This window comes from Phaethon aethereus, assembly GCF_964289735.1.
Source record: "Phaethon aethereus genome assembly, chromosome: 17".
NCBI lineage: Eukaryota > Metazoa > Chordata > Aves > Phaethontiformes > Phaethontidae > Phaethon > Phaethon aethereus.
This window is the reverse complement of record NC_138593.1, coordinates 13,943,282-13,965,133: the sequence shown is the minus strand read 5'-3', so window position 1 is coordinate 13,965,133 and position 21,852 is coordinate 13,943,282. Positions and strand designations below refer to the sequence as shown.

The 21,852-nt window shown below is 37.4% G+C and overlaps 1 protein-coding gene across 1 annotated transcript in view; it reads left to right on the top strand.

The window, feature by feature from the left end:
* MED13L (mediator complex subunit 13L) overlaps window positions 1-21,852 on the top strand; it is a gene marked incomplete at its 5' end in the record, with an annotated part of 179,169 nt that overhangs the window by 122,436 nt on the left and 34,881 nt on the right. Inside the window, 10 exons of the mRNA XM_082007756.1 lie at window positions 2,425-2,570; window positions 3,966-4,160; window positions 4,551-4,742; window positions 9,723-9,885; window positions 10,712-10,816; window positions 14,195-14,923; window positions 16,188-16,410; window positions 17,408-17,513; window positions 17,905-18,029; window positions 19,424-19,523. Coding sequence (XP_081863882.1) covers window positions 2,425-2,570; window positions 3,966-4,160; window positions 4,551-4,742; window positions 9,723-9,885; window positions 10,712-10,816; window positions 14,195-14,923; window positions 16,188-16,410; window positions 17,408-17,513; window positions 17,905-18,029; window positions 19,424-19,523 — 2,084 coding nt within the window. The remainder of the gene's footprint in view (window positions 1-2,424; window positions 2,571-3,965; window positions 4,161-4,550; window positions 4,743-9,722; window positions 9,886-10,711; window positions 10,817-14,194; window positions 14,924-16,187; window positions 16,411-17,407; window positions 17,514-17,904; window positions 18,030-19,423; window positions 19,524-21,852) is intronic.

Sequence of the window (21,852 nt, the reverse complement as noted above, 5' to 3'; positions counted from 1 at the left end):
AGGAAGTCCCCAGGCCTTGATCTTTATTATTGTTGGTCTTGAAAGTTGAGCTTATAGCAATGACTCTGGCACCAGAGGGAGCATAAAATTTATGTAACTGTTTCTTCTCTTGCAAAGCGCTGTAAGACAGCCCCCAGGAGGAAGGCCTGGGGAAGGGAGCAGGAAAGCAAGCCTAACGCTGGACGTGCGCAGGCTGGCTGGAGGCTTACTTGCTCGGCACAGTGCTTGCTGCCGTAAGGACTTGTTAGCTGTCGTCTGAAGAGAAGGAATACTCGAGTGAATGAGATTTGTCAGTTCTCTGCTATAGCTGAGCATGATATTCATTACTATTATTCTTTAATCTGTCATGTTTGCAGGGAAGTGAGCTAATCCTGTATTTGTGTATCTTTTTTCCCTGTAATTAGTTGTATATACTTTTAATCCGAGGCTGTTTTGTTTTCTGAAATTATTAATGAATAATTTTGGTATTAACTGATCCTCAGTTGAAAAAGTTGGTGACATGCATTCCCTTCCCTGCAAGAACAAATGAATCTTTTGTCTTTTAAACTCCCAATTTTGTCTACTTTTTATTCTGACGGCATTTATGGACAGTTGTGGATGTTGCATTAGATTTCATGTGATTTGTTCGTATCAGAACACTTTGCAAGAGACTTGAAAGAGTCCCTGTGTGGTCCCAGAAGGCTATTTTTTTCCTCAGTTCAATAGAAGACAAGCAAAACACTCACAGTCAAACACTCTAGGAAGCTTGCAGAATTAGGAGGATTTCTGTGCAATATCCTAAAGACAGGAGTTTAAAATGACTGCTTTACAAATAGCTTTGCTCTCTGCTTTAGAAAGGCTGACCTGCTGCATGCTGAACTCTTTGCAGTGATCCCCACTTGATCTTGGACCACATTTCTCATCTTTTCTTTATTTATTAAGACCTTTTCTATATTAAGGCCTATCATCCTATGTAAGGAAACTAATAGGTTTTGATTAAATAGCTGGGCTTTGCTTTTATTTTTTGTATTTCCCATATGTGCAGTAGTTCATTCTTTTATTTTTTTTAACATGTATTGATTTGTTTTTCTTCTTGGGGCAAGATAGCTGGATAGAAATACCTGGATTCTATGACCGATTTTGTCCCATGTCCGGTTCCATCCCTCCCTCTGCCATGTAAACTAAGGATCAATTTACTTCTGCAACACTGATGATAGTGAAATTTCTTTCCCTCGTGAAAATGGAAATCTAATGTAACCTTTTATTTAATGGAATTAAATGATTGCTCCAAAGTACTTCTGAATACAGGATGATAGCAACAAGAAAATCTAGTTGTTATCTGTCATTTAAGTAGCCTTTTCTCTCCAAATTTTTCTCAGCTGACCATTTTCTTGGGGGTTTTTTGTGACAGTATTTGAGGCTCACAGAAGAGTAACTTCTAGTTCAGGACAAAAAGTTGTTCTACATGATGTGTAGAATCATTCAGAGATTTACTGAGATTAAAACCGCTCCTTATTCTACATCATCAGTGCCTTTGTTTAAAAATAGCTGACAGTAGTAGAGCAGTTGGTTGACTTAAATACTAAAGTGAAATTGCTGTAGTTGCCTGTGTTGTTACTTTTTGGTGAAGGTAGTTAAGAACTATCTTTAAAATACTGGTTACATTTACATTATGGCTGTCCCAGTGCCAAAGCCAACAGCTATAAAACTATGTGCAGCTATTGTATTGGACAGAAAAATTACTGTCTAATTACCGCTTCAGCTCTGTAAATTTTCAGTTGATGAAAATGATGATAAAAAGCATGAAACGTGTGTTGTTTTCTTTTTCTTGTGGCTTTGTGGCAAGGAATATTTAAGCAAATAGTTAGCTAGCTATGATGGGAGGTCATTCTATGGGTAAGATAAAGTGGGAACATTTTAAATACTATTAATTTCAAATTAAGTTAAATCATCAGTGGCAAATCCATGGTTCATCTTAGACCATTGTCAACTTTTTGTAATATTCATGTGCTTTTATTTTCTTTATGGAGGTTCTCCTGAGGTGTTAGACAAACATCTTTCTTAATCCTTTTTTATTCTTTTTCAGCTAGATCCCATTGCAGAGTGATTTTGGTTTTTAGGAATTCCTTTTTCTTTCTGAAGACCCCTATTTTTACTGCTTGACTCCTGGTTAAAATCCCATTTGTTTGTAATGATCTTATTAATTGAAACAAGTAGGAAAATGAATCCTTGAGACAGGTGCCAACATTGTCAGAGCGCTGCCTAGTGACAGGTTATTTTGTCGTAGATGGTTATCAATCAGTCAAATAACCTGTATTCAGTAGCCACAAGTGACAAAATAGAAGAATATAGATCTGGTGTCTAAGGCTATGGAATCACTGCCTCCTGTGAGTTCATCAACTTGATAATAGATCTGTTTCTCGTTTGTCTCTCCCCCTCCTCCAGTGAACATTTGTCATGTGCCTTCACGTTCTTTCTCCACGGGGAAAGCAATGTGTGCACAAGTGTGGAGATTGCTCAACACCAGCCAATCTACCTGATCAACGAAGAGCATATCCATATGGCCCAGTCCTCACCATCGCCGTTCCAAGGTAAGTGAGCTGGATTTGGGACTTTTGTGTGCTTTGCTTCACTTCTGTGTGGCAGGGACTTTGCTCCTGGTGATGTTAACTTCAGAGGTGAATAAAGTAAGATCAAGTAACTCTTCAGATGGCTTAAATTTCTCTTCAGGAAGTTGTGGACATAAGGGAAAATTTTACAGGGACTTCAGTGCTATAGCCAGTCATAAACGGTATGGGAATTTTCCAGAGCTTTCTGTTAACTAACGATGTTTTTTAAAGGTACATGCATAACAAAATAAATTAATAATTTTTGTTTAAAAAGACTTGTTATTTAAGCAAGTGACTGCACTGTTTTGATTTTCTTGCATGGTATCTAGGTCAGCAGGCTCAAAGCTGTACCTTCAATGCTACGTGAATACAAATACTAAGCTTGTCTAATTCAGGAGTACTTTTCATTCATACATTATCGAAGTTTTTTCTTTTTCTTTTTTTTTTTTTTTTAAAGGGGTATGTGTGAAAATGTATCAGAAACAATGAAAAGCTCAAAGTATCTGCAGCTCTTTATTTGCCAGTGTAATAAATCAGGATTTTACAGAGTTAAGTTAATGGCTTGTTAAATTAGTGATGCAATTGTGGTGCAAAGCTCTACATCAAGAAAAAATTTAGGTCATTGAGTTACACTGTCTTTCTTACAGTCTGAAATTATCATTCCAAAGCAATTAAAACAAGAAATATTTATAAAATTAAACATACAGTAAAGAAACACCCAGGGACTATAAAATGAGCATTTATAGACATATTAATTTATAGAAGCTTTATTGAAAAACATTTTGTTACTAAACGTAAAGTTTTGACAGAGGCTCAGACACTTAAATCATAAAAGGTTTTATTTCCGTGAGCTAAATTCATTACTCTCTGAAATCAAATATGACTAAGAGCAAAATTGAATCTGAATGGAAATACCTGTTGTTGAGCAACTAGTTCTCCTAATTTGTCATGAGTGTAGTCATCTTTGTATATTGATATCTTTATCCTTTTTAATGCCGAGAAGTCTCTAGTACCATATGTTCCTGGTAAAAACCCTATTGTTGAATATCTATCCTCTATTACTTCCATGTATGGTCATCCCTTTGCCATAGCGAGTGCTGTTTCAGTACGCTTAGATTAGTTCATTGTGGAAATTATTTAACTAAACTGCAAAAAGGCCCATTTTTAGCTCAGTAAAGATGGCTGTACAGGAAGCTAGTGCAGTGCAATGTAGCTTTACATTCACACCCTTACCTGTTTTTGCGGTAGCTTTTCACTGGACAGATCCTTAAATCAGCATGCGAATGGAACAGTGAGTCAAGTGAGAGAGGCAGAGCCTGGCTGTGTTACATAGGTGAAATACATATACCGTAAGGACTGTTGTTTCTTACTTTGCAGTTTTGGTGAGTCCTTATGGTTTGAATGGTACGCTCACGGGCCAGTCATATAAGATGTCAGATCCAGCAACTCGTAAATTGATGGAGGAATGGCAGTATTTTTACCCTATGGTGCTGAAGAAAAAAGAAGGGATGAAAGAGGAAGAAGAGTTGGGATATGACAACGATTTCCCTGTGGCAGTTGAAGTCATTGTTGGTAAGTTTCAGTATTCTGCCTGAAGGATTATTTTCCTCCACATGATTTAAAAAAAAAAAAAAAAAAACCCTAATTAATCAGAAACATCCATTATAATTTTCCTATCTTCTCTTGTAGCTCTCTTGACACTGTAACATCTGACTAGTTATCTTGCCTCAAGCTTCTGTACTCCCTGTATCCCACATGCCATTATTCACAGTATCAAGCTACTCGTTTCAGCTCTGTTCTGGTTATAGAGGGTTAGATGGATATTAGTATGTGAAATTCCTTAGCTCTTTGTATTTCAGATAATAAGTTTTATCTAATTGACATTTAAAACAAGTTGAAGTAGCTAGGGCTGCTGAATATTAGAAGATATATTTAAGACTCTTGTTTTCCACTTCATTGTAGGTGGTGTAAGGATGGTATATCCTTCAGCCTTTGTTCTCATCTCCCAGAGTGACATCCCTATGTCACAGAATGCTGCCAATACTGGAGGCCATATAAATGTGGGACAGCAAGGGCTTGGAAGCGTGAAGGATCCTGCTAGTACCTGTGGGATGCCACTCACTCCACCCACTTCTCCAGAGCAGGCTGTTATGGGTAAGCAATAAACTTAGGAGGCTGGAGTCAGTCTTTCATTTTTGCATAGCTCATGATAAGAGAGAAGTATGTGAACAGTAGCGGATTGTTAAATAGTGGAAAGTTAGGAGATGACTTTTTGTGTAGGTCTGTGGTAAATGAAAGCCAATGCTTTAAACACCCCTGCAGAAGACACACCTTTAAACAAAACTTTGTGAATTCGGTTAAACTCCATTTTCTGTCACTGCATTATCTTTGTGCAGTAGTGCAAGTAACTGAGAGACTAGATTCTGTGACAGTGTTTTAGGCAGATTTTGCCAGTGTTTATGAAGCGTTGTTTTTCTTGTGTTGGAATGGGCGGAGGGTGTTAATTCATTGGGGTACAAGGGTACAGTGAACACACAAGAGTATGTCACTCTTTTTGTAGAAAAGCATTAGAAATACAACGCTTAACTAAGCATTCATGTTGGTATAATAAAATTTTGCAAATGCTAGCTACTCTTTTTGCCCATCAAAGTTGGGTTTTAATTAAAGGCTATTCAAAATAAATGCTTACGTCTCTGGAACTGGTAATAAGGAGTTGGGCTTCCCAAACGAGGTCTGACGTAGGCTTGCATCACATGCAGATGGCAAACGGAGTGCTACATAGTATTTGCAAGTGAGTTGTGTTTTGTCTGGAGAGAGTATGCCCTTTCAAGCATTTGGATCCAGAGTAGTTCTAATCTCAGAAGCCACCCAAACGCTTGGTATGTGGGGTACTAGGTCCTTAATATCTTGCTTCATTGAAATGAGAATATATATCCCGTTGCTCCTCTGAAATGAAAAGAAATACCTATAACGTGTCATCATCTGGAATACAGACAAGACCTTAAGATTAGTTGCTGTCAGCGTGGTTATGCTGTAACAAATTCAGGACTGCAATTTCAAATGAGAACTAAGGAATAGAGGAGTGAAACGTCTTGAGTGCAAACGTCTAAGATAAGAAAGTAAAAATAAAAAAAAGAAAATACCTGATAGAGAAAAAAGAAATTAAGGTGGTGTTTTTTTTCCCCTCAAAAAATGTTTTGAAGGCATGTTTACAAATAATGATTTTTATTTCTGTGTAGATTGTCTTCTAAACTTTTTCTTTAGAGACTTGCCAGTTACTAACAGAATTACAAGATAGTTGAGGTTGGGTGGGACCTCTGGAGATAGTCTTACCCAACCCTTCTGCCCAAAGCAGGGTCCGGTAGAGCAGGTTGTTCAGGACATTGTCGAATTAGGTTTTGAATATCTCCAAGGACAGAGACACCACAACCTCTCTGGGCAACCTGTTGCAATCACTGGCCACCTTCACAGTAAAAAGTTCTTTCTTTCATTTAAATGGAATTTCCTGTATTTCAATTTATGCCCATTGCCTCTTACGCTTTAACTGGATACCACTGGTTATATCCTCTCTTCTCCCAGTCAAGTATTTCTACACATTGATAAGATTTCTCCCCTGGCTTTTTCAGCCTCTCCTTGTAACCTTTATTAATAATAATTTCACAAGCTCTGGCATGTTTTATGCTTTGCAAATGACTATTATTTGCAATTGAGTTCTCAGTTCACAGAATATTCTCTGACTCGAGTCTTGACATTGTCAAAATCATTAGAGACCACTCACCACTGGGCAACCTTCTGCTTGAACTTGTACTTTTTTTGAACTTGTTGATTAGTGCTTACCAAATTTCACAGAGCAATGGAAGTGTCAAAGACATGAAGTTTCTACAAGTTTCTGTGAGACTGTGCAGCCAGATGGGGATAAAGAACCCTTGTTATACCCTCGTAGAGGTCTAAGGAGCTACCAAGCTAGCTTAGCCTTTATTAGATAGTTCTGTCACATCAAGAGGATCAATCTTGATGCAAAACCAAAGAAAACTAATCACCATTGGCTTCATTGCCATAGAAGTACTTGTTTGGATTCACTTGTCCATGAACAGTGCCTGTGTATGAAGGCAATCAAAGTATTTAGCATTTACTGCTAATACAGAATGTGAGATTTACATTCACTTTGAATAGTGTTTTTCAAGGCAACTGATAGTTAAAATAAGCAAAAAGCTTAGCAGTAAGCAAGCAAGATAGTTGACTTCTAAATAACAATCTCTATTAAAGTAATGATGCATATTTTAATGTGCTATTGTATTTTTAAATTTTTCGGATCCCTGTTAAACTTGTACAGTATCACAAGAGGATTCTATTTTAGAATATTTATAAGCTATTAATATCTTAAAAGTGTTCATATTGTCCAATCTGGCAGTCACTGTTTCTGTTTGATCTCTGCTATTGTTTGAGGACAATAGGAAATCGGGGTGCCAGTATATAATGAAAGTATTCCTTTATATTATATCGTACACCATTTTAAAAGACCTTGAAAAATTTGAGAAATGGATTGGAAAAACATGTCATGCAGTTCAGAATCAGTCAAAGGGTCACATAAACTGGATTAGTCTGAGGCACAGGAATAATACTTCAGTTCTGCCCCATACTGGTAAAAATGTGGTTGTAGTACCATGTCCAGTTTTGAACACTTAAAGATGTGGACAAATTGGCTGGAGTCCAGAAAAGTGCAGTAAGAGTGATTATAGATTTTTGCAAACAAGACCTACAGGAAAAAAATGGAAAGAATTGAGGTGGTTTAGTGTAGAGAAGAGAAATTTGAAGAAGAGATGGTGTAACAGTCTTTAGAGACATAAAAGGAGAAAGAGAATAATCTTTTCTCTGCAACCAATGTGTAATGAACCTGAACTGGAGCAAAGCAAAACTAGGTTAAACATGAGGAAAGGCTTTCTCTGAGGAAGGATAATGAAGTGTTAGAATAAATTGGCTGGTGGGAAGCTACAGACTTTCTATCAGCAGAGAGGTGGGTGGTTTATTGGGGGCTTGGGGGGTTTTGTTGGAGGGAGAGCGGGCATTGCTTGTTTGTTTTTAAAGAACATGTTAGCCAAATATATTTCAGGAATAAGAGCACAGTTGACAGCTTTGAAGCAGGGGATGAACTAGATGATTCAGGTCTCTTTCAACCATGTTTTCCAATGATTGTGTCTAAAGTATGTAATGAAACAAATTGCTACTGAAACTAGGGAACGGCATTTTTCATGTGTAGAAATAGACTGCACTGTAGGGATTGTGAAGTGACCTCTGGCGAGTGGCTGGTTGTGTCCTCCAGTATTTATACCCTTATATGACATAGTTATTTGTGTGTCTTCCAGTATTTTGTCAGTGATTTTCATGGATAAAAATTAGTGTCGGTGTATGAGAACAAAATGTTTTTACCTGCCGCAAAGTTCTGTTTTCCTGTTATGCCATGTATTGCTGTACTGTATAGTATAAAAACACTACAGAAGTTTAGAAAACAATGTACTCAAATGTAACTTGAAAGCTGTGGTAGCTCCTTGGTTATGCTCCAATACCTCCTATCCTTCCCTTTCCATCATCCCTTTGTTTTTTCCCTGGCAGTTTGTAACTGTCCTGCTATTGATGTATACAATGTGTGTGTATGCGCATTATGTTTGTTTATATATACACATTCCTTCCCCCTCCCCGACCCCCAAAGGAGGACAGATTTGCTCATTCTGACATTTTTTGATCATCTGTCACGTTACCAATGTTGTAGAACATTTGAAAAACAGTGAAATAAATTGTTAGAATCACAAGCCTTAGTATGTCTAGGGATTTACAGTTTTGACTGCTCCTTTTTTTTTTTTTAATTCTTTACGAAAAGAGAATCGGGAAATTCTAACTGGAGGAAAGTATAAGCATGAAGAATCAAAGATGATACAGGGTTATGCAGCTTGTGCACAATTTTAAAAGTTGTGTTCTGAAAGTCACCTAATAGAAATCAGCAGAATTACCTTGTTAGATGCAGTGATGTATAGCAGTGAATCCTTTCAGCTTTTCGTTCTTAAGGCTTCTTAAATTGCGTCAGGCAGAAGGACGAAGTGTTCTGTACACTGATTTGACCTTGTTAAAATGCGGCATATCCTTCCTTACTTTTCCATCCAGAGCACAGAGTAGTGTTACTCAATTGCCAGGCCAAATGAACCTAAAGCTCCCTCTGCTGTTGTAGTTTGTGTTTGTAAAGATGGATGGTAAGAGTTCAGTTCATCTAAAACAAAGACATATTTCATAGTAGAAGAAGAAGCATCTGCTTATACAATAGCTGGTAAGGTTTTGCATCACAGAAGGAAATGAAGTGCAGAATGTAAATTGGAGTTTTCAGGCTATTAATGTGCTGAAGTAATATCTTCATTTGTCATCTCTTTGATAATCGTACCGTATTACTCAAAACCCCACATATTATCTTAATAGTATACACTAATGATCAACTGTTGAACAATTTCTGTTGTAGTATACATCTCAACTGTAAGAATTTACCAAAGCAAGTTTTGGTTCTGGTATTTCAATTTAAGCATGTTATAAAGAAATAGCATCACACTAATGCATTCATTTCTTCAGTGAGGCTTTACTTTGAGTGTAAAGAAATGATTCTTGCTTTGAAATAGTCTATCTAAATTATTGGTTTTCTTAATAGATGCTTTTAGAACCATCCATGTTATAATAAATTTAGTCTTTAAAGCAACTCACCAAAGACTATATAATTTCAAGTTTAACATCCAGGATAATTGTGAAAAAACTCTATGTGCACTTTCGTAATGATTCAATACAAGGCTGTATGGGGTTACCTAAACTACCTCCATTTAAAGTGGCAGAGTATATGATCTCATGTGAGGTGCAGTACTCACACGACGGCATTGCACATGTACCTGGTGTAACCTAGTGCCTTCCTTGTTACTCCAAAGGCAAGTGTTGCTTTGAAAAGTAGTTTAGTCAGTCTTTTGTAATGATGCTTTAAGCATTTTCTAGTGAATGTGAACATCTGTGTAGTCAGCAGCCTTATATGAGGGAAAGTGTTTTCAGGAAAAAGTATAAAATGTGACTATTAAGAACAGCTATAGCAATAATGCTTATTGTATATTGCAGGAGAAAGTGGATGCTCTCAGAGCAATATCAGCCATTCAGCTGTACAGGAGGGGACAGTCAGCATACACAGTCCAAAGAAATCGGGCAAGATTACTCCAAAATTTCACAATCGTATGGTTCACCGTGTCTGGAAGGAATGCATTCTCAACAGGTCACAGTCCAAGTAAGGCGGCAGTCCTGATGGTTTTGTATATTAATAACACATAATATATAGCTAAAATTGTAATAGTTTTGCCTTAGATAACGTTACTCCTCACAGAATTCTTTCGACTCTAATCAAAGTTAATGATACAGAGTAGCATTATCAAAGAAAATTTGTTACTGTGTTCGGCTGAAAACTCCTAACACTTAACATTGTATTTGCAGTTGTGTATCTTAATTGTGACAGTCTTTGATGTTACAAATCTGTAATACCTGCTTTCAGCTAGATGCTTTCAAATTTATTGATTACAGTTTCTAGCTCCAGTTGGGTGACTGAAGAATGAGTAGCATACATTTGATATTTAGAACTCCTAGGGTAATGTTTGTAAATCATTACATTACACGTGTTGGACTGAAATTCCAATCAACAAGGATATGCTAAATTCATGTTTTTAGTATCATTAGCCTTTATTACTGGAGATTTAAAGTATATTTATGGCATGGTGTGCCCTGAAGTTTTTGTTTTTCACTATTTCCATGCCATTTCCTCATTGGATATGTCAGAAGAATTTCTAGATTTGGTTTAAATTACTTGCCTCTTGCTTCTTGTACTCAAACTCCAGACAGAGCTATCTGATGTAGGGGTGGTAGCATCCTCCCACATAAATCAAACTATAAGTTTTAAGGGGTAGCAGAGGGAACTACTGTTAAATACAGAATTCTATTTCAAAGGTGAATTAGAAGAAGTAATTTATTTGAGGGGAACATAGGTGAATTTATGCATATGCATTTTTAACATTTTGTTTTACAAAAGGTGACAACTACTAAAATAATTCTGTCATCTTCAGGAGGAAACAAATTACAACTGCAAATTTGGAAGAGGAAGTTCCTAACAATACTGTTTCCTGGGATTTTGTGGATCCAGTCCAAAGAGTCAGTTGTTCTTGTTCCAGGTGAGCTTTGAAGACAGTAAGCATTTATCATATTGGAAGAGTCCTGTTTAATTCAGACAGAGGTACACTTACGAAGGGGAGTTATGTTTTAGCTGAGAGAACAGAAAACTATCAAAACCGTGATCATCACTCATACTCAGGTGATTAATATGCATCTGGTATCATTGTCACTTGCAGTAGTCAACTTGGGTGGAAAAATGATCCTAGACTGGAGAATGGTGGCTAGAATCACTCAAACGTTTCTTGTTCGTAATGAACTTGTGCTTCGGGCTTTTCAGAGATGCGAGTTTTAAAGTTTGGAGTGCTAAGACTCATGATGAAGAGAGACAGAAGCTGCCTCAGTTTCAAAGTGTCCTGATTGAAGGATAGTGTTACTATCCCTATTTGGAGGAAGAGGAAAAATATCCCTAAGAATCACTCAATCACACAATTTACTCCATGTACCTCTAGTCAATCTGCCAGGACTCATCGGACACCAAAAAGCATCCAGGAGACTGTAAAGCCTTTGTAGCATGGCCATCAACCGATCAAAAAGAAATCACATCGCTTACACAAACACTTTAAGAGTATTAAATTATCAGTCATCTTTGATGAATGCTTGAAGTTCCTACTCACTCAGGAAAGGCAAATGAGCACCACCAATTTTGCTTAACCATTCTTAAAATTAACAGAGAGATGTTACAGGGCTAGAAAAAAAAACCAGTTTCCAGTGCGATAGTCTTGTGAAACTGCTTCTACTGAAATTTTTAATTCCTAAGGTCATCATCTACTTGCAAGATTGGTGAAGATGTTTTTATGACCTGAAGAAATTATTCCTTAAGCATGTACAGATGTAAATGTCATTCGTACGATCAAACAGAAACGCTGATCGTGCTATGCTAACGCCTTTAGTAGTATTTTTTTCCCTGTCTCATCTCCCACCCCATCCCCCCCTGCCCCTCCCCAGCTGCAGTAAGGGTCTTTGCCAAAATAATAGTCAACACAACAGTCAGTGATGTGGCTGAAATGATTCTCTGTTTTTTCGTCTGTTTGAGGCATAGATGGTTTTCTTTCTTCTTTTTCTTTCAGCAGCAAGACAAACTTGAGAATAATGCTGTTGTTAATAATGGTGAAATTAATACAGTCTAACCAAATCCCTACATGTCTTGCCTACCACAGCACTCTCTTTAGAGCTTTCTGTATAGATTTGGCTGTACAGGGAAATTTAGCAATGTAGTGTTCTCACAGTCTCTGAAGGGTTGTTGATTAGTAATTTCCGTTGTCCAAAACTGATGTACCTTTTGTGTTTGACTTCCCATGAAGCCAGTTCTTCTTTGTGTATTTAGAAGAAGCGATAAAGGGATACAGAGGTATTGTGCATCATACGAACGCAGAGTGTTCAGCAGGAGACCCTGTGCTGTATCTGAAGTGAAAATGTTGCTCTTCTGCAGCCTTGCTCTTTACCCCTGGTTATATGTTGCTTGTATGTATACACTCAAGAATGCAGAACAGATAAATGTTTTGTCAGGATGCCAAGTGTTTCCTATGGAAAACTGAAGTCCAGCTTTGCCTGGAAAGCGTGGGAAATCAATAGTGGACAATGGAAACCTGATTCTATGGACAGCTTCACCTGCATTTGCAATTTCACACTGTCTCTTAACACCTCCAGTGATAACTGTCATGCTGGACTTAGTAAACTCAGCAACTGGGAAATTAAAACATTATCCTTAAAATGAAAGTGGTACCTGATTTCAAACAGCAATAAATTTTTTTTCTATAGCTGCAGAACCTGAACAGCTTACTGCCATATAGATACTGGTTTAGTCATTACTGTACCCATTCTGTGTATTGTATAAATGAGAGTATAAATGTCAAGACGTGACCTTAAGGACAGAGTCTTAAAGGGATGTCTGCGTCAAATTCATTCTTCTATAGACCCAACTTTGTGTGTTGGAGAACAGAATGTCTAAAATAATTTTCTGCGGTCAGTTAAAATACAGTGAATGGTGGAGAATTAAGTCAATGAAATGTTACAAGAACATGCTTAAGGCAAATGTTCAGTTACTAGGGCATTAGCTCCACATTATGGGTGATTGCAGCAAAGGACCATCTGCTGCGGCAGAGGATTTGTAACGTGTCCTGATAACAGCAAAGCCCGCAAAGAAAGCCAGGACGATACCACACAACATGGATGGCTACGAGAAAAAGATGTAGCAAGTACAAGAAGTTGTATTGGTGCCATTTGACAGCCACTGTGTACTATAAAACTTGGATGTTTTCACAGCCAAGTCATAAAAGCCGAATTGGTTTTCTTCCATCGAGTAGTCTGCTTTACTTGCAATAATGTAGTTTATCTTTGTGAATAAAACGCATATTATATGTTTTGAAATGTTTTGTTGCTGTGCTAGATATTGTTGTTTATCAACAAAAATAGGGATGAAGTGATTTATTTTGAAATGGTATTTCATTTTAAACAGATAAAAATACTAAGCACAATATGTCTTTCAATTTCTGCTTAGCTTAAAAAACCCCAAAAAACCCAACTAAACCAATAAACCAAACAACAAAAAATGCCAATAAAAATATGGACAGAGTTAGATGGCCCTCTTGTAATATCCTTGGGGACCATCATCTATATGATGAAAATATTGTTTAGCAGTACCTGAAATACTGAAATTCAGTTCCGTGCTTCCCAGTCTCAAAGATACTGGATACAAATTGAAAAAAGTTCTATTAAAATATGAAGCCAGTAGTAAGTTTGTATGTTACTGCATTTTTTGTTTTGAATATTTAAAAATATTTATTCATGCTTTCTTCATCGGTTGGTAGTTGCTTGCTTGCTTGTTTGTTTTGTTTTGTTTCTGAACTAGAGTTGTACTTATTTTTCCTCGGCTGATATGGAGGAGGAAATTGCCATGAAAGCATTCTGCCATGTATTGCATCTGTGAACATAACTAAAACAATTCCGATCTGTATTGTTTGGAACAGATGCTCAAGAGTGTGCAAGAGTAGTGGTGTGGTTCCACAGCAGTCATTTTATTTGAAAGGCTTTCTTTAGGGTAATGAAAACAATGGTAGCTTGGATTTTTTTGTTATATTACCTTCCATCTGAGCAGTGCTAAGCTTTTCTAAACATTAAATCTTACCTTTGAATGCTACGTTCTGGAGACTGTCCTTTTTCCATTTTATAGGTCAGAGGAGCTGCAGCCGAGTTGGCTTGAACGACCTGGTCCAGATCATGTGACCATTTCAGAATCTGTGAAAAGATGAGGAATAGACATAAAATTTCTCAGTGTTGTTGTTTGGTTTTGGTTTGGTTTGGGTGTTTTGTTTTTTTTTTTAATTAGGTCAGATATCCGTATAAACCATGCAGTGACTTGTTTCTGCCTCTGCTTTCAGGCACAAGGTTTTCAAACAGCGTTGTGCTGCTGGCTCCAGCCGTCCCCCAACGATAAATCAGCCAGGATTCAGCGTGGGCACATCATCATCATCCTCATTGCCACCTCCCGCCTCTTCAAAGCACAAAACAACAGAGAGACAGGAAAAAGGAGATAAGCTGCAAAAAAGGCCTATGATGCCATTTCACCATCGGCCCTCTATGAGTGAAGAGCTATGCATGGAGCAGGACACATCCGGGCAGAAACTGGGATTAGCAGGAATGGAGCCCTCTTTAGAAGTCCCTAATTCCAGAAAATACGAGAAGCCGCTATCTATACCTGCTAGAAATCCAAGCAAGCAAATTAATATGAATCCTATGGATTCACCCCATTCCCCTACTTCCCCTCTGCCTCCCACGCTTAGTCCCCAGCCCAGAGGCCAGGAAGCAGAGAATCTGGACCCACCTTCTGTACCTGTAAACCCAGCACTCTATGGCAGTGGGCTGGAGCTCCAGCCATTGCCCAGCTTAGACGATAGGACAGTCCTTGTTGGACAGAGGTTACCTCTGATGGCAGAGGTCAGTGAGACAGCATTATACTGTGGGATCATTCAGAACAATGAGTCACTAGACATGTGGAGGACCTACAGTGTCCCGTCAAGCGAGGATCCAGAGTTCAGGCCGCCGGATCTTCCCTGTGAGCGATATGATGCCAAGATGGAAATAAACTCGGACAGCACTGCCCTGAAAAGGTGAGAGTGCAAATTGATCCGAGTGGTGCTTTTACTAAATTACAAGCGTGACCAAGCTGTTTGCAGTTGAAACTGAAACAAGTAGAAGGCTTGTAACATCAAAGATGATTTATGCTAGTGATAACATTAACTATTAAATAGAAACATGCTGTTGCAGTATGCCTTCTTTCTTATCTGGCTTTCTGTTGGACACTACAAAAACTGATAAATCCTTTTGTAACATATATCACAATAATTCGAGCAAATGTACGAGTTTAATAAAACTTATGTCTTTTGATCATTTAAAAAAGAAAATCTTTTTTTAGTTACGTAATCTTCCAGCTACATAAATGCTCGGTTTTGAGTGAAATTCTGTTTATGGCACTGTGGAGGCACTTCAGTGTGGTTTGTCTAATTGTGTGGGTTTAAAATTGCACTGTACCACACTTTCTGTAAGTAGTAGCTGATACTACATTACGGAATAATACTGCTTTTTTGTAAACCCGCTGTCAGATCTTTGAAGTTGATAGAAACTTTACTATTAACTTCAGTCTCTGTAGGTTTGAAACTGAAAACCGTAACAGTCTCTGGTCTGTGCACAGAAAAGAGCAAGTGCTAATCTCTTATAAATGTTACTTCAGAAAAACTACAGTTAAAATGCAGTGTCTTCCTCAGTGAAGAATGTGAACTGCCTAAATTTTAAGGAATTTTTACCTGTCTTTCTTTCTTTTATTTTTTTAAACATGGATTTTCTTTTGTGCAAAGATAGCTGTTATTTATTTATTTTTAACTTCTGCAAGAGAATTTGCATTAATTTTATGCCAACCTAAAAATTACTTTTGCATTGTGACAACACATAGAAAAAAGATGTACCAAAGAGGAACGGAGAGACATTAATGAAAATGTATAACCTACAATTAATTGAGGAAGAATTTTTGAGTTATGGCAACATTGATTTTGGTAATTACAATGGAGCTGCTAGGCTGAAAAGGTTATGTGTACTTCAAAGCATTTTGATTTATATGGTGACAAGAATAATTCTTTTTTCATTGTCCCAGAGTAGAAGTTCTTAATACAGTGAGATGTTTAATACTAAATGTAGGCAAATGCATCCTTTATCTGAGGATAAAACAATTCTGCTGAATCAAGGACGATGGAGTGAGACATGGGCTGTATCTGTGTGTGACAGCTACAGGTCTTAAGAGCGGTTACTTTTCTTTGCTGTAAAAGGTATGTTTGTTTTGTTTCACAATGGCTTTGTTTGCTTCTTTATTTTTACCTTCAGGCTCTTAGGACAACCTAATAAACGGTTTAAAATTTTGGAAGAGCAGAAACCAGTGCAGACGTTGAACTACCTTGACCCCTTGCCTCTACTACAACAGCCTGGAGAAGGCTTGGGAGACGCTAGTGATCCTTACACTTTTGAAGATGGTGATATAAAGTACAGCTTCACTGGCAACAAAAAATGCAAACTTGGGGCTGAGAAAGATCCTTTGAAAAAGAACAAGGTAACATGTAAATCCAGAGTCTTTATCATGAACATTCTTATTGGACTACAGTACTGTAGCACAGTATTTGCTCTACAGGTCTCAGGAACACTAAAGCCTGTTCCACAGATCAAAATAGGAAAGATTATGTATTTCTTTCCTGCACTGGCTCACAGGAGAAAACTTCATTTCACTGTGGTGTTTTTGAACTGGTACTTGCTGGCATCCCTCTGAACCTCTTTGTGTATGAAAACACTGCTGTTGCAAGAATACTTCCTGTTTACATATATTCAGCTTGACCAGCAGCAGCTTCTGTATTTAAGCTAAGAAATAAAATATTTTGAGCCTCATATTCACTTGTAGAGATGAAAGAATTTGCTGGGTGCTTTTTTTGGTGTGGTGGGGTTTTTTTTCCTTCCTTGCTTCAGCTTGACACATCACCTCACTGCAAAGCTCTGATCTCTCCAGCCCAAGCTTATTTTTCTTCCCTTGGGCAAAATTAGTGTAGCTTTCTGCTGAGAGATTTGTGGCAGGGACGCTGTATTGGTTTGAACATTTCCTTAGAGTGTTCTTCCATATGTGAAAGAAAACAATTTGATCACCATTCTTTGGTTGTCACCTGCCTGGTATGCATGATACTTCTTTATGTATCTTATCTATTTTGGGGCTGTTTCATTGTCTGGCTGCTCACTCATTTGGTCTTGTAGGATTAGCCACCACACTTAAAATTCTAGAAGATGTATTTTCTAGAGAAATTAGGGTGGCTAATTATGTGTACTGGCTATCAAATTTAACTGATGTGTATGGAATCCTTCGTAAATCGTACACAATATTACTTCATGTTTTTCCTGATACATAGGTAAACAGCAGGCAGCTGTGTTCTTTTACCTTCTTAAAATGTTTTTTGCTTCTCAAAGCATTGAATCAAGAGCCCTGAGTTTGGCTTGACATAGGAAAACAGTTGTTCTTACTTAGCTTATATTAATATCCATTAAAACTCTTGGATTTTTTTGTATAGTCAGAAGATGGAATTGGTACCAAGGAAATCCCCACAACGGGTCATTCTGCACCAGTTCCTGATGGAAAGGATGCCATGTCTATTTTCAGTTCTGCTCCTAAGACTGGTAAGTAAAAGCTCTTTAATTCACTCTGCAAAGCAAAACTACTCAAAGCTATGCAATAAAATCTGAATTCTGAACATTTTACAGTAACATGAGAGTTATAGCTAGCTCCTGAGATGGACAAAACTTAATTCTGCCTGTCCTTTTTATAATACAATTTTTTATTCATAGAATATTAAAGTTGAGCAGTAGCTACCTTCATTCTTTCCTCCTGATTGACCTTTGATGCTTGCTTAAAACTTGACTGCAAGGCTATTTCTAGGCTACATCATAAGAAAAGAGGCCTCTGATTCTTGCTTGCCCCCTGTTTAGAGTGAGAACTGAAATTGGAAAAAGGTGATTTTGTGTTTCTTGACTTTGCTCCCATTTTTCACGTGTTTTTCCCTTATGATAGATACTCGTCAAGACAATGCTGCAGGTCGAGCAGGCTCTGGTAGCCTCACACAGGTGACGGATCTGGCTCCATCGCTTCATGATCTAGATAATATCTTCGATAATTCAGATGAAGATGAGCTTGGTGTAAGTCTTTGTAGGACTGAGGGTTCTGTAGATTTAAACCTCAGCCAAAAAAAAAAAAAGGAGGGATATGGAATCCTAGTGGGGAATGATTATCCCTAGTAGATAGGAGAGTTTCCAGGTAGGCAGGCTTGTATTTTAGTTAGGAAGAATTGCTAGCAAAGAGAGGTGTCCTTTCAGGGCATCCATCAGAGAGAGAAATCACTGTGTATAATTCAGGAATATTGGGAGCTCCCTTAGGTACCATCAAAGCTTGTGTTGGCTGATGGTTTTTCAGTCATCAAGGGAACCTGTATACAACTAACTTGCTGACTCAGTCATTGCATAGGCAGACTATAAGAATAGTTCCTAGGTAAAGCAATGTAATAGCTTTATAAATGCATTACATTTAGTTTCATGTCCTTAGCTTTTGACAATATTTTGTGTTTGTTTCTGAGAGTTATGGAAGAGACCCTAGTTCATTAACTGGTGATTTGTCCTTTTACCTTTGTCTGAGAAGCTGCCCAAAGGAAAATAAATTCAACCTTGCTGAATTTCAGTAATTTCTCTGAAGCATGTTTCTTTCTATTCCTACAAGCAGTTTATTTCAGTAAAAAGAGGAATAACTGCTGAATATTAGGAAATAGAAAAGGAAAAGCAAATTTGCATCAATTACAAGGAAAAAAAAATCAATGGAAAGGCAAAGATTTTAATAATTACTATTTTTAAGCCTAATCTAATATAGCCATAATGATACAGAAGGTGATTGTAAACTGGCTGATAGTAGACAATAGGGTTTAAAAGTCTAATGTGTGGTCCTTTTCAAGTACACCAATTTATTTACCACTTCTCCCTGTTCTGTGGTTCCACACAAACTGCACTTAAGATGTCGTAGTTAATACTGAAATCTACTAGAGGACTGTTCTGTCAAAATAAAAAATTACCTTTTTCTGTAAAGTTGGCCTGGACAGACCTAGTGTTCTTCTTGTCTTAAAAGTTGCGTGCGTTGAGCTGTCCCCTGTGGCAGTCTGTTTATGGCATTCTTACTCTGTGTTGTGTTCTCATTGTTATCTTAGAGTGGTCGCATTAATTTCAAGCTCTGTGTTGGTGATAGCATTTTCAATATAATTTGTGTGCATATAGATACATATGTGTATGTATCTATGTGTAAATCTATATATGGGAGGGTGTATAGACAGGCAAATATTTCAGAGACTTTGTTTTGGTTTGTTTTAGTGTTGAAAGAGAGGAAAAAGAAATCCAGATTTCTTGGGGGGAGCGTGTGGGACAGTAGAAAAGTACACATTTTTCTTTCTTGTGAAATCTCACTCAGAGAGTTTTCAGAATTTGTAATGGATTATGAATTCTAATATTCTTTGGGGTTTTTTTAATATGTTATATGACTATTCTGCTTCTAGGCTGTATCACCAGCTCTTCGATCATCAAAAATGCCCACAGTGGGGTCTGAGGAACGCCCCGTAGGGAAGGATGGTAGAACAGCAGTACCTTACCCGCCAAGTAAGTAGCAACAACTGATTACTACTTTGTTGACAGTTAAAATCTACAGCTACCATACTGCCTTTTTGTAGGAGGCAATGTCTCTTCTAATGTCACTTTTTCAGGACTAAGAGGTAGCGTCCTTATTTTGTTCTATGATTCCCAGATGCCAATGTTAAAAGAGGATAAGCAAATTTTAATGAAAGGAGTGGATGGTAATATAGACATATTTTTTGAATGTGCCTACTGAGATTTGAGGTGCTCTTCTTTTAACATTATTGTCTTAGATTGGAAGTATGGAAGGGATTTGTTACAAATCTTCATTTAGAAGCTCTCTCCTCTGTTCTCAATTCATCATTAAACCTCAGTTAGTCACACTATTACCATATCCCTTTTTAAGTATAAGTCATTCTTCTTTTTTAAAGCATTTAAAGAATTTAAAGCTATGACTTACCAATTGGCCAATATGGGGCATCCTGTCTTGGAAGAAAATTGCATTCAGCTTGCCACAAATTCAGACTAAAATCACTTTCAGGGTTTAATCTAGATGTGGAAGTACATGATTAAAATCAAAGAACTAGTTCTAGCTGAAGACACATTGTAAACTTTTTACAGATGGTTATGGTAGAAGTGATGCTTGTGCAGGCACTTGCTACACATGTACGAGGAAGGCTATAGGAGTCCAGGAAACTTGGAATTTAAATTTAGTGTTAGTATAGTTTTGCATTATTAATATGGGTGGCACTCCTCTTGAGATGAAAGAGGAACGTGTATATGTATGTGTGAGTGGAGGAAGGTGAGAGTTTTTGGGATAATACCAACCAATCAAGTTGTGAATTACAAATTACTTAGTGGTGAGGAGGAAGACTGATTTTTGTGGCCGCCATAGGCAGAAATCAAATCTCTCTGCAAATCATTCTTTAATGCCTTCTCATTAACTTTAGCTGGTAATGAGAACAAATTGAGGAGAAGAAAAAAAAACAGTCTGAAGGAGATGAGTCAGAGTTTTATGGACCCATAAAAGCTGTGCTGATTTACTCAAATGTAGAAGTCTGAAGTGTACAGAGATTGGATTTTGACAGGTTTAGTTGATCCATAGCTTTTTAAAATATGCAAAGCTTTTTCAAGCATGACACACATGAAAATGAATAATGATAGTTAGCCTGTTGCTGTAAGGTTGGGGGATTTTTTGCAATTAAACTTTTTTATGAATCTGCACTGCAGAATTTTGCTAACTGTAGTGAGCTTGAATGTGAGAAAATGATACACTATAGAGCGGTATGAAATAAGTAAAATAGATACACTCCATTTCTGTTTTGTAGCTGTCCCCTTGACACCAGCTGTCAAGCCATAACAGTATCTGGAGGGATCTGAAATGTCTTGTACAGCATAATAAAGTCCTACTGACTACATTTCATTTTAACCTTCCTTCCTCTCTCCCTTTCCCCAATTTCTAAAGCACAGTTCTCTCTGTTGAAAAACAGAGGCAGTAGCTAATCCAGCTGGCATCCTGAAGATCATATTTCATACTAGCATTGGGTGAAAAATAGTTTTTTTCGTTCTACTGAACATGTTTTCAACATTTATTTATCCTATCAGGACAAGAGTAAGGTCTTTTAAAATTCCAATTCAAAGCCTGAGAAGGAGCAGAGGAAAAAAATGAGCCGAGTGGCAATAATTCATAGCCCATTATTTACTGCTCCAGGTAGTGAAAGACTTTGGGTTCGGCTTTGACTGTTATGACCAACTCAAGTCCATTTGAGAGGACTATTTGAGTAGTTTCACTTTGGCTAAAGAATTTAAATGGACTGTCTGTCTTATCTCTGTGCACAAAAAGAATGAAATTCAGGTTTTGGCTCTGTTAAGGCAGAGTGGAGACAGATTTTGAGGCTGCAGCATCCTACAAAAATGTATTGCTAGTGTATGTATTAGTATACGGATATATAATTTTAATTCCACCACTTATTTCTGTCTTTCTCAATTAGTTTTTGAGTGTAGTACTATGTTCCACCAGTTTGGATTTCCACAACGCAGTGTTTCCCAGTCAGTGCATTTATTAATGAATTTTCCATAATCTTTAGGCTGCAAAAACTATTGAATAAAAGTATGTCCGTGTGTCCTGTCAACTCGAGTTGGATGTATGAATAGGAATGGAAATGGAATTGGGCATTTAGTCTGTTAGAAAAAACATTTCAGAAGAAACACTGATGGGAATTTACCCTTCTCGACTTTGAGTACTTTAACAATGAATTCACCAGAGTGATGGCTATGTCCAGAGAACATCTGTCCTCATTCAAGTCAGGAGAAGATAGCATATATTCTGAATGTTAAGCAAAATAAATATGTAAGC